Consider the following 12,746-nt stretch of genomic DNA (forward strand, 5'->3'; position numbering starts at 1 on the left):
CTGTTCTTCCCTGCACTTGCATGAACTTCTTGTGTTATTTTAACTTGAAATGAATCTAACCTGGCCTAATCTAAAATGCTTTCAGCTACAATGATGTTTGCAATACTGAGAAAATAGATATCACAAAGGGAAAACAACCTAGCAATGGCACAGTTGAAGCCTATCTTGTCTAAGTCCTATTAAGACATCAGACTTGGGTATGAGGGGAGGAGGAGGAGAGGTAGTGGTGGGGGTGGGGTGGGGGATGTAGTGTGGTGAGGGGTTATGAGCAAGGAAGAGAGCATGTCATGTCACATCGGGGAGTCGAGACACGGGGCCAATAACTTTAAAGAGAGGGGAAAGACCGGGTGAGAGAGAGAGAGAGACATAAAAGACAGGAGTGAGAGGGAACACAGGTCGGGCAGCGAGGGAAGATAATAGAGACATAAAGTAAGACAGCGAGAGAGAGAGAGAGAGAGAGAGAGAAAGTGTGCAAGAGTGAATGTGTGTGTGTGGTTCATCTTCCCCACTGGGAGCAGACCTCCCCCCTATCATAACCCTGAGAGTGGAAGAAGGGGCGGGGGGGGGGGGGGGGCAGCGAGACCGCAAACACATAATTGACCAGAAAAACGATTAAGTCATCATCTGAAGCGCCCTGGCCCGCAGGGGGCTCAAACATGTACTTAACCCCGCTCGCCAATTACCCCCCGACTCTCCTCCCCTTCTCCACTCCTCCCAGGCAGGAAGAAAGGAGAAGAAAAAGGGAGAGAGAGAAAAAAAGACAGAGAGAGAAAGAGAGAGAGAGATGATAAGCGCTGCGGAGAAGGCTGTGGCTATCTGATCTGTGCCGCTCGGCTGGATTCAATAGGGGCGAGGTAAACCTATTAAGAGCTGCAGGCCCAGCCCGGCTCTTTTTCCGCCTGGCCTCAGCAGTGAAAACACACTGTCCAAACATCCACACCGCTAGATAAGGACCTCGGGGGGCTCAGGGTAGCCCCCCCCACCACACCCCCACCCCCCCCAAGCCCGCTCCCCCTAACCACCCTGCCGAAAGCATGGTGCTCCCCACACACACACACACACACACGAGGACAAACACCAGATCTAACCCTAAAAAAAACAAAAAACACTTTCCTTCATCCCTCAGTGCCCCCCAAAAGAAAACATCTCACTTGCTCCCAAAAAATTCTGGCCTGCAAAAGCTTTATGTCCCCCCCCCCAACCCAACCACCACCCCACACCCTCCACTCCCTCGGCCCTCATCCACACACACACACACACACACACACACACACGCAGACACAGGCCTTCTCTCCTCCCTCCCCTCTGCTCTTTTTGTGGTGCTGGAAGAATGGGGGGACAAAACGCTACTAAACGCTGAGCGGGCTGCTCGCTGGGGAGGCAGAGCGGTTTTGACATGGAGATTAGGCTCTGGCTATTGTTCGACAACACACACACACACACACACACACACACACACTCCTCACGATCTGGGATGGCACTCAGACTCACACATACACGACACACATGCATAAACATACGCACACATGCACAACAGAGTGGGAAGGCGAGACGACAGAACAGAAAGGTATGAGACAAGCAGAAAGTTTGGCCAATCGGAAGAGGCGAAATAGCTAGACTAGAAGGCAGGACAAGGGCTAAAGGAGGGGGCCGGTGCCTTTCTGGAATGATCGGCGGATGACATAATGGGGGAGTGAAAGAGAATAAGTCCGCTTGACATTGTTTGGCAGGGGTTTGGGAGGGTGTGTGTGTTCGGGGGGAGGAGGGGTGGGAGGGAGGGGGGGGTAGTATGGTGGCTGTCCTAAAGTGCAGGGTGAGCATAAATGGGGAAAGGGGGGGGGGGGGGGGGGTAAGCAGGGAGGAGGGGAGGAGGGGAGGAGGGGAGGCGAGTGGGTCAGCGCCGTCGGACAATGGCGTTCGGGGGCGGGGGCGGAGGGGGGGGGGGGCCAGAGAGTCGGAACGTGAGCAGTCAGCAAGCCGGGGTCGTGACATCGGAGTGTCAAACAAACAAACTACTGACACTTACAAATACAGCGGCCGCACGGGGCTATTCTTAAACACACACAATGTAGCAGACAGACTTCACGGTCAGAGTGTGACAGAGCACAAAAACACACGCCGCTTCGTCCAAGTTTCACTTCTGCGGACGGGGCCGATATAAATCTTTACCTGGAAGTAAGACCAGAGCAATACCTGTTTGTGTGTGTGACATTAGCGAATTGGTGTGTATATATATGAGTCTATGTGTGTGTGTGTGTGTGTGTGTGTGTGTGTGCGCATGCGTCTGCGCGCATGTATGATTGAGGGCTACATACTGAGATTAAAGTCAGTGAAAGAGTTACCATCGCTCATGCAGGAGACCTTTGGTGTCACTGGAGCCCAGTGACTGATAGATTTGTCACTTTGGACAAGGATCACTTTATTATACCGACAGCCAGGGAGAAAATGTATGAAGGCCTATGCAACTGAACTGAGTACAGTACGTGCACACTCACATGCACTGCACTGGACATACAATACACACAAATGAACAGTAGTGCATAGATACCACACTTACATACACCAAATTATATTTTCTACACATCAACTACACAAACACTCAAACACACACATAGGCTCAATTTCGGTGTGTGCACTGAGTCCCCCTGCAGCTCCAGCAGTCTTGGTTCATTAAGTTGCCGGTGGGGGACAAACACCCCCTGATAGCAGCTAAGGACAAGAGTCCTCAGTGTAGAGGGAGGGAACCGGTTCAAAGGAGCAACATCACTGCAGCTCCTTAATCAGAGCTGGCAGGGGTCAGCCAGCACAGACATGAGACATGGCAGTGGGGAAAATGTGTGTGTGTGTGGGTGTGTGTGTGTGTGTGTGTGTGTGTGCTTGGTTGGCTGAGAGGCAGATGAGAGAGAGACAGCGAGAGCGTGTTTCTCACACTCACACTCAAGAGCCTGTGAAAGGTCAGCGTTTAGTGCTAACAGCACAAGATAGAAAGTGGCACACACACGCACACACACACACACACACATGCACACACACACACGCATACACACACACACATGCACACATGCTTTACAGATGCATAGACCCATACTTAAGACCAGAATAGGAAAACACTCAAGTCTCCATGGTCTAAACGCCAGCTAGCCTCTCGCCAAAAGTATTCAATCTCAATTCTCTCTCAAACTCAGTAACTTCAGTATCACTCTTCAACCAATAAATTAACACGTAGAATCAGCTTGATTTGGTGTTTTCTATTATTATGGCTTTTGGTAAGAATGTGCGGCTGCCTTTTATAACTGATGACTAGGATGAAAGGCCAAAGTCTCTCTCTCTCTCCAACACTTTCTCTGACACAGTGGTCAACAATGGAGCAGAAAGCACACAGATGACCTCAGAGCGCTAAGCTACATCCAGAACAACCGGAGAGGAGAGCAGAAAGAGAGAGAAGCTGTCCGGGCCCCTCTCTCTCCCTCTCTCTCCCTCTCTCTCTGTGGCTCTCTCTCTCTCTCTCGTAAGCCCCTTCACAGTCATCAGGGCTTTCCAACGTTTCCTGTTTTCGCAGGGGTGAATTGTGGGAGATAATCTCCGGCTGCCTATTGGCTGACTGCACACAAAAAGCGGCCCTGGAAAGCGGGCTTTTGTTACCGCGGCGACTCAAATCCAGCGGCTGGCTTTTCTTTCTCCTGCCCCCGCCGGGGAACACATACCATGCCACACCATCAGCGAAAAAAAAGAAAAGAGAAGGAATGACATATAGAAGGGGGAAAACCCTCCCGACCTCCGCCACTCCACAGCACATGACTGGCCCAAATACTGAGGCTCATCACTAACAGAGAAAGAGGGAGAGAGATAGAGAAAGAAAGGGGGGGTGCAGATATTTTCAGATATTTTCTGCCTGCATGTAATTAAATGTGAAAGGAAAATGTGTATTATCTACCATATATCAAAGACTGCACAGCCTACAAATCATACAAATCAACACGTGCGTCTGTTTATAAAGGCAAAAACTGTATTAATTGACTGAATATATTCCTTTCATCTTACATAATCTGTTCATTAATCTGTAATAATTATTCATAACTTCATAACTTCCTCCTCTATTAAAACAATATCAGCATTAATAATGCTATCATACAACAAGTGGTAATGATCCTATAGGCGGTCATTAGCGACACCAACAATAGTATTATGTTACATCTGTCAAAACATTTCATGCACCAAAAGTCAAAAGTCACAATCGTCTTAAAAGGAGCTTAATAAGGAGCACAACAACTACGGCGTCCCTCAGTTGTCGGGGCAACCCACTTCCCACGTTTATTAGGTCCTTGACAGTCAAGACCTGATTAGTCGAGACCTGATTAGCCTGGAAGACTTTTGTCTGAGGAGAGCTGCTCGCTAAGAGGCTGGGCTAGCCGCATCTAATTAGTTAGTCAGTCTCATTCCCATACATGTCTGCAAACTTAGAGCTTGCACCCATTGTCTTCCACTGAAAACAAAAACAAAGCGATGTCATTCATAATCCCCTTAACTATCTTGACCTTGTTTAAGTATCTGATGATGCCATTCATTTAGGGGCGCCTCCTTGGGAATGATTAATCAGGGTGAGTGACCTAAACAGTGAACCACAGTGGTTGAACCCTTTACTAGCTAGCTGGTGTTGATTTACACCCAAAGCGTTTTCGAGAACTCAATGTCCAATCAGAGAGACTCAACAAATTACCAAGTACAGGTGCCTGGTTGGTTTGCCAGCCCCCCACCCCCTGCTTCTTCAACCTAACCAATGTGTGCGCTGAGAGCAAGTCATGTGACCTGCGAGTTATGGTTGGTGGCTATGGCGACCAAGAGGGGGCAGCTGGGAGAAAAGGGAACCTTTATCTTCTGATTTGAATAAGATGGCCTGGATCTGTCACAGTGTTTACCCTCCGTATGGTCCGAGAGGGGCGCGCACAAAACAACAACACCAACAAACTCGGTCGTACACACTACAACGGCCATTGTGTTGTTCTTTTTTTTGTGCAGCTTACGTATTATGCTTTGTTTGCTAAATTCCCTTCATTCAACCCCCAACGGAGCTAATGCTCATCCTTGCCATGTTCCCTAAACCGACTCTTTATCTTTTCCCCTCCCTCTATCAAACCATCCTCCCTACACCTGCTCAGATAACCACTCCTCTGTCTCTAGGCTCCATCCTCCTCTCTGTGCCCTCTCCACCCCTCCGTTACTCATCCCGCTCTTTATCTTTAGAATACTCATGGGCTCTCCAGCTCCCTCATGTAAACCCGTTCAACTTCCTCTTCTTTCATCTTTTGCATAAAGCCATAACTTAGTGAGGGAACGGGCCTCATTTCATTTCAGCAAGACAGACAAGCATAAGCTGTTCACTGTGTAACCGAAGCTGGCACATCACAATTAGTAAATCCAACTTCCCCTTTTAAAGCGGGGCTGTTGACAAAAGCGCAAGCAGGAAATGCAGCAAAAAAGAGAAAAGAAAAGGCAACGCATTGTGATCCATCCTTGCATCCTTGTTGTTAGGGGAGGCAAAAAGAGTCACCTCTGAGAAGAGTGAGGACAGACAGATGAATTTGAAAATAATGAGACAGACATAGAGATGGATAGGTATATTAAAAAAAAGAAAAATGTTGGAGCATGTGTCAATGTGGGAAAATGTTGTAAAGGTAAAAGAAGGGTTGAACAGGCAGGAAAAGGGCTGGGACTCACCTTGACATCAGAGAAGAACATCTTGAGCATATTAGAGCTCGGGTAGCGGGCGTAGAAGAACATGAGCTTGGCCTTCTTCAGATGATTGGGGGAGAGACCCTCCTGGATCTGAAAATAGCTACGGTTAAGGAAATGTACAAGTTTTTGGGAAACAACTTATGGCTAATCGTACAAATGTAGTTATGAATCTTATCACAAAATATGCACCTGTTAATAATTAGTAATACGTTTTGGGAATAAGTTATCATTTGGATTATTCGTAACCAAATTTCCTTTTAGGTATGAATGCGGGGTTGCAGGGGGCTGAAGACAGTGCACCCAGGCAAAGCCATTTGCTTGCAATTAGCATCGTCCGTATCAGGTGTGAGAGCGTCACGGTAAATAAAACGTTGGCCAGCACTACAGCCGATGCTTTTACATAAGGAGGCTCATTTCACAGTCAAAGTAAGCAAACGCCTTTCCCTACAACCCTCACCAACCTCCACCCAAAAAAAAGGAGGAAGAAAAAAGGGAGACATTTGCATATCACAGACAAAGACAGCAGTTAACGCCAGTGACGGGCAAGAAGGCCTAATGGCTTGGCGACAACACATGCCAAGCCTGAATACGACAGTCTGATGTTGGCTTCATATCAGTGGCAAAACAAGGTCTAGGAGATAGTCCCAAACACTGGCCCGGGCGACATGAAAAATGTTCTCACACATACATAGGCCATATTCAAATACATGTCAGAGGCCGCGTCTTCCTAATGGATCCCCTGGATTGAGCAGCAGCGAGGATGGAGATGGGTTGGTGGGGGCACCTTGAGCGATAGAACGGTTCCAACCTTCAATTACATCCCCCTCCTCCTCCCTCTGCTCCACCCCTGCCCCCCAGCCTCTCTGCCGCTGCCAAACCCTTGGAGGAGGAAAAGAAGGAGGAGGAGAAGGAGAAGAGGGGCTCGGAGGCTTTGGACTCAGCCAGCGATGGGGGACTGAAACACATCTGCGCCACCGAACGGCCCAAGCCATTTCCATGGTGAATTAACAGCCGTATAATGCATCTGATAATATCAATCTGGGGGATAAGACATTGAAAAGGGAATGGGGAAGGGGGCGGGCTGCATGTTAAAACCTCAGGCTGTTTCAACAAGGGTTTTTCATCAGGCAGGAGCAAGACAGGGTTTTAAATTATACAGAAGGTACAGCGCTAAGTTTTCATGAAGACTATTTACACTTGACTGGACAAAATACATTGCTTGACATTATTTATGATCTACAGGGGTGGCTATCATCGTTAAAATCAGTCAAGTGTCCAGATGTAGCTGTAACCATAGAGTGGGAAGAAGGCATCAGCTGCTAGATTGGATTGCCCTTGGCCTCAGGGTTACACAGGGTTCCCATTTTAAAAAGCCAGCAAATGCTGAACCACGCTGGGTTGGCTCCTTAAAGACCCTGTCTACTTTGTCTGCTGATTCAGAGAGAGAGAGAGAGGGGGAGAGAGAGAGAGAGAAAGAGAGAGAGAGAGAGAGAGAGAGAGCTCTGTACGCAGGGAGGGTCTTGTGGGGGAAACCCTGGCAGACTGGTGTTACTCTGACAGGCCTGGCCAAAAGAGCAGCACTTCACTCTCCACACCACACCATCTGCTCCAAGTGCAGGGGATACAATGGCTCCTCAGACAGAGAGAGAGAGAGAGAGAGAGAGGGAGAGAGAGAGAGAGAGAGAGAGAGAGAGAGAGAGAGAGAGAGAGAGAGAGAAAGTGATAGAGAGCGAGATAGAGAAAGAGAGATAGAGAGAGAGAGACAGAGAGAGCTCTTTTTAAGTACGGCAAGGTGGGATTTTCTGCTAAAGAAGCTGCGCGCTTACACTTAGTTAGATTAATTTGTTTTCCTTTTCTCAACGAGGCTTGGCACCACTTTCTCATAAGCATTGAAATTACAAATTATTCTGAAACAAAGACGCTGAAGTTTTACCTCTGCAGCCATAAACACAATATCACCTCCCTTCCGTCGATAATTAAGGAGCTTCATATCTCCTGATGAGGCACTTTCATCTCCAATTCACTCACAGCTTGCAAATGTAATTGTGATTGGACTTAGGGGTGGCGCGCAAGGCTATCATTTTGTCATGATGGTGCCCTCATACCAGCTGGCCCACTGTTCGCCTGCCACATCTGACAAGACATCATCATTTTCACAACACTTCCCCAAAGCCCAAAGTCATGAGAGGAAAATAGCTGCTCCACTTCCTAATTCCAGGTGTAAGGACAAGAATATTCTGAGTCGGAGCGAGAACAAATGAGGAAATTGATGGCAGCCATCTGCTCCACAACGCTGCCGAGAGCCGGTGAACTTGAACACACCTCACAAAATGTCTGACAAGCTGTCGCACTGTTACTTCTGAGGCTCAGAAATAATAATAAGAAAGCTGCAGAAATATCAAATTACAAATTACTACTCCCAGTACTTTTATTGCTACATCAATGGAACCAGCTGTGAATACAGAGAGAGCGCAAATGCTAAATAATCTATTGTTTATAAATGTCATACTAATTATAATGAACAACTTAGAAAACTAACTATGTCTGCTAAATGCCAAACTTTGTTCCCAAACCTGTGGAATAAACTTGTCATGTAAATTAATAATAAAAGAATAAAAAACTCTGCCTATTCTTCCCATTTAGGGGAGTACATCTGTTAATGCCCTGAATTTATAAATGCTACAATGAAAGCCACAGCATCTGGCATATGTGGTTATTGTTTGATTGTATTCTACTTTCTCTCAGTCTCTGTATGTCTCTCTCTCCCTTTTCTCTTTTCATCCCTCCATCGGGAGCCCGTAGAAGCAAAGGATTATGGATCTCTGGAAAGCGTTCACCCTTGGGTCAGAAGACAAGACAAGGCGAGGTAATGAAAGATAAACAGCTCGCTGCAAACACCTGTTAACGTCCGCTTCAAAGAAAAGGCAGGGAGGAGGGGGGGAGGTGCAGGGAGGGAAAACAAAAAAAGAAGTATTTGGCTGCCAAGCAACAGCCGAAGGGCCCCCCGGGCTGTTGACAGATCTTTATGAAATGAAAAAAAAAAGAGAAAAGAAACGACAATGATTGTTGGCTTTTTACAACAGCGTTGGGTGATAAGAGGAACACAGGAGAAAAAACAAGCAATCATAAATATACATCTTTACTGAGTCCTCAGGCGAACCTTTACTGACACGCACACACACACACACACACACACACACACACACACAGAAAGGCTAAGCCCTCAGGTGCTCAGGTAATCATCACAAACACAACCACACATCTACGGCAACAAAGTATCACAAGTGTAAAATACACATATTCACTTCACTAATTATTATAGCTGGGGCAGCCACAAGAGGTAAGAAATTTGTCGGATTAATTTCTTCATCATGTGCTGAGTATGATGAATTGTAATGAATTGTCCTTTTATACAGACAGCTGGTGTGACACAAATCAAACTTTCATAAGGGTTACGGGAGTGTTGAATACTTGGGGACTAAGGAGGTATAGGGGAAACAGAGGAGGGACTGAATGTATCCGTTTAAGCTATTAGTCCTGAGTCCCCAGGGGATTCAATTTGAGCCTCCCATAGGGGATAGCCTCTTTATCCTCGGGGCATGATTGGGGCACACCGGGGTTAAACTATAAGGGAGGCTATATAACACCATTGTGTGCCAAGTTTCTGGATCCTATCTCTCTCCTTGCTCTTTCAGACCATTTTTATAAAAGGAATTGGGGCAGTGAATGTCGTGGGGACCTAATCTTCGTGAGTAAGTGATATGTGACAAGAGTGCTTTTAAAGCACTTAGGATTGAAGATGGAAGAAAAGGTTGTACGGAGCTGTGAGAAGGAAGAGGTATGAGTATAAAAATAAATACAACAATGCAGTGCAATGGAGGAGAGTGCAACAGCAGTGGGAGGAATAGTGATTCATCACCAATTTCTCAGTTTCTTAGGGTAGTTTTACTCAGGCTCAAAAGATTTGATTTTTAACTCTTTATGGTCCAGATGCAATATTACTGTGTCTGTCTATAAGGGAGCAACCACCTGGAATCTGGTTTTTCCCTCTTCACACAGGCATGAGAAAATCTGAAATGGACCACAAAGCTGTACAAAATCAGATTCAATGTTCCTGATTAAACATAGATATACTCACTCATTGTTCTCTCCTTCGCTCTCACTCTTGCTCTTTCCCCTCTCTTTTTATGCCCCCCCCCCCCTTCTTCGAATGTACAAAAGGATACATTGCTGCCTGAGTAGGGTGAGATGTCGGACATGTCCTGCAGGTCGCCGCACTCAGACTTGATGAGGGACAGGGAGAGTCCCTCTGCTGTGCTGCCAGGGTGGGCCGGCGAACAAGAGCGATGGTGGTGCCCCAGGTGGTGACCTGATGCCATCTTGGTCCTCAGGCTGGTGGTCTCCCGGGACAGGTCCATGGAGTCAGGTGAGGCGCGATCCTTGCCTGGGTAGCCACCCGAGGGAGGACCCAGGGGACTCTGGAAAGGGTAACCCATGAGAGGCAGGGGGAAGGGGTGTCTGAAGGATGGCGGGCTGAAACCCATGGAGGCAGAGAGAGAGGAGGGGTGGAGGGAGGGGTGGTGGTGACCGCCGTGGGCACCCACAGCTGAGGACTGGTGGTGATTCTCGCTGGGGGTCTTCCTCACCACTAGGGGCAGCGCCTCGGTTTGGTCATTGACGGCACCTGGCATCCCTGGCATACCGGCAAAGGAGTCTAGCGGGTTGGGAATGATGACATCGCCAAAGCACTGCAGCCTCTGGTTGGCGGTGTGGAAGTTGGGGTTGTCTCCGTTGACAGCGGCGACAAACCGTTCAGGGGGTATGGGGAGCGGGGGGAAGGCCTGCTGGGGTGTGGGGCGTGGAGGCTTGGCGAACACCTTAACCACTGTGTCCACCACCTGGGTCATGGCCGAGTTGAGCTCCTGCTTCAGCGTCTCCGCCAGCTGTTTACCTTCAGCGTGCATGGAGGAGCCCGGGCCTCCCTGGCTTTTCCCCCGGCCCAGACCTTCTCTCCTGGGCTTCTCTCCCTCCGCCAGCAGGGCCTGCTCCTGAAGCAACGCCCGTGCCCGGTCCAGGAAATGGCCCGGATCCAGGTCGGACATCTCATTGTCAGAGCGCATGTCATCTCCGCCCCTGTCATCACCGCCAGTGTCGGACCTGGCCGTGCTGTCCTCGGACATGTTGCCCAGGTCGTTGTGGAGGTCGTTGTGGAGATCGTTGTGCTCTGAGTCGTCGGTCGAGTCGTAGATCTGAAAGAACTTCTCCTGCAGCTGGCGTAGCTGCTTCTGCATGTCCTCCAGCTGTAGCTTCAGTTGCCGTCGCTCTTCTTGCTTCTGTTCCTTCCTCTGGCACACCAGCTGGGTGAAGCTCTGCTGCTGCTGCTGGGGCAGACGCTGCTTACGCTTGTTCTCCCGGCTGCTACTGCTGCTGCTGCACACCTCGCCTCCCCGCGGGCTGCTGGGGGCCTGCTGCTGGGACTGTGGAGGTGGGCAATCCAGCTCCATCTCCCGCTCCCCGTCCATGTCACGGTCACGCTCCCCGGGGTGTCGGGAAGCAGCGGGTACTACCACACTGGGCGAGTGGCTCATACCGCGAATAATGTTCTCTACGCGAGCCCGCTTGGCCCGCAGGTGTTCATCGTTTAGGCGCTCCATGTCAAAGGCGCCCAGGCCAGGAGGACGGCCAAACGGTGACAGGCACTCCTGGGGGCTGCTGTCCTGGGAGGAGTTACTGCAGGCATCCTCCTGGGGAGCCTCCGAACCCGCACTGGAGAGCCCCGAGCCGGGGAAGCCCCCGTCTCCTCTCTCACCCCTTTCCCCTCTTTCTCCCCTCTCTGCTCCTCCTCCGTTTTTAGCCATGTTATTCTTGAGGAGCTGGGAGATGATGGTGGCGCCTGGGAAGGGCATCATGGCGTCCTCGTACGAGTTGGCCCTCTTCAATAGCTTTCGGAGTACATTGGACTTGGACTCGCTGTCGCTGGCTGATACCACTCCGGGCCCACCATGTGGCTGCACCACAGAGCACTCCATGGAGTCGGTGTCTGATCCGTGATGGGAGTGAGAGCTCAGAGAGTTCATGGCACCGAAAATGGCTGCTTTGGCGCGGGCGATGTTATCAGTGGTTGCTGTTGCTGTTGCTGCTGCGGAGGTGGCTGTGCTGCCCACGGTTCTCTTGACACCAATGTCCACACGTCTTCGCTTGGTCTGTCTGCTCAGGAGGGAGTCGCTGTCATGGTCCGGCATCACGGGCTGCTGCTATTGGGCCATATCCCACAGAGCCAATCCTCCTGGATCAAAGCTTCTGAGTACCTGAGGGCAAAAATAACACACAGATTCATGACTCAACAAAGTGAAAGACTTTTTCAGAATATAAGTCAGAAACGGGACTTGGCATTTAGAAAAATTAACTGCCTTTATCTGACTAAACCACTTCAATTTCAAATAACTAGGACACTAAATGGGGAAATGCTTGAAAGTTTCTGATTGACTGAAACAATTAAAAAACCATCTCGCTCCAGAGAATTGCATCAGCCGACGGAGCAGATATGAAGTTTGTCTCAAGACAACGGGTAATCCCTCCTAATGTGTTTCTACAAGGACAGGGACATCCATGATTACATTTAGGCAGTGAGGACCAATGACAGCGGGGGACAGGGAAGGGAACAGGAGTGACGGGGTCAGAATTAGGCCTTGGCTCGGCATTCCAGGGCAAAGTCCTACATTTTATCCTGTCCCCTGTTACACGCAGCGCGACACTGAACCAGTTCCCACGGAACACAAAGCTGCATAAAATTATGATAATTACTTAAGTACTTGTCCTCATTTCCATGTTTGTGTGGTGTGAGCCAACGTAGGAGCTATTAACTCACAAAAATAAAATAAAAAGAAACAAGGTTGGATTAAGATTATCTTCCAAATGTGGCGTAAACAAGAAGAAATGTACAGTGTCATTAGAGCTCCTTGGCTGAACCCGACTCAGTAAGTGAGTTGTCTTTTGCTCAATTCAACAATATA

The 12,746-nt window shown here is 48.9% G+C and overlaps 1 protein-coding gene across 2 annotated transcripts in view; it reads right to left on the minus strand.

Annotated features, from left to right (window-relative positions):
* The window catches only part of prox1a (prospero homeobox 1a), a 28,170-nt gene extending 16,195 nt beyond the window's left edge, over positions 1-11,975 (minus strand). The window contains exons 1-3 of one of the 2 annotated variants that reach the window (XM_071541761.1): positions 11,212-11,975; positions 9,960-11,157; positions 5,716-5,823 (exon numbers count right to left, since the gene is read on the minus strand). In XM_071541761.1, coding sequence (XP_071397862.1) covers positions 5,716-5,823; positions 9,960-11,157; positions 11,212-11,975 — 2,070 coding nt within the window. Of the gene's footprint in view, positions 1-5,715; positions 5,824-9,959 lie in introns of both variants that reach the window. The other variant, XM_071541760.1, reaches the window with a different exon arrangement.
* Positions 11,976-12,746: the final 771 nt, after the last annotated feature.

The sequence above is a fragment of the Centroberyx affinis genome, unplaced genomic scaffold (genome assembly GCF_046629955.1).
Source record: "Centroberyx affinis isolate AG114_WGS23_722 - 3 ecotype Tasmania unplaced genomic scaffold, CSIRO-AGI_Caff_v1 ptg003948l_1, whole genome shotgun sequence".
Classification (NCBI taxonomy): Eukaryota; Metazoa; Chordata; class Actinopteri; order Beryciformes; family Berycidae; genus Centroberyx; species Centroberyx affinis.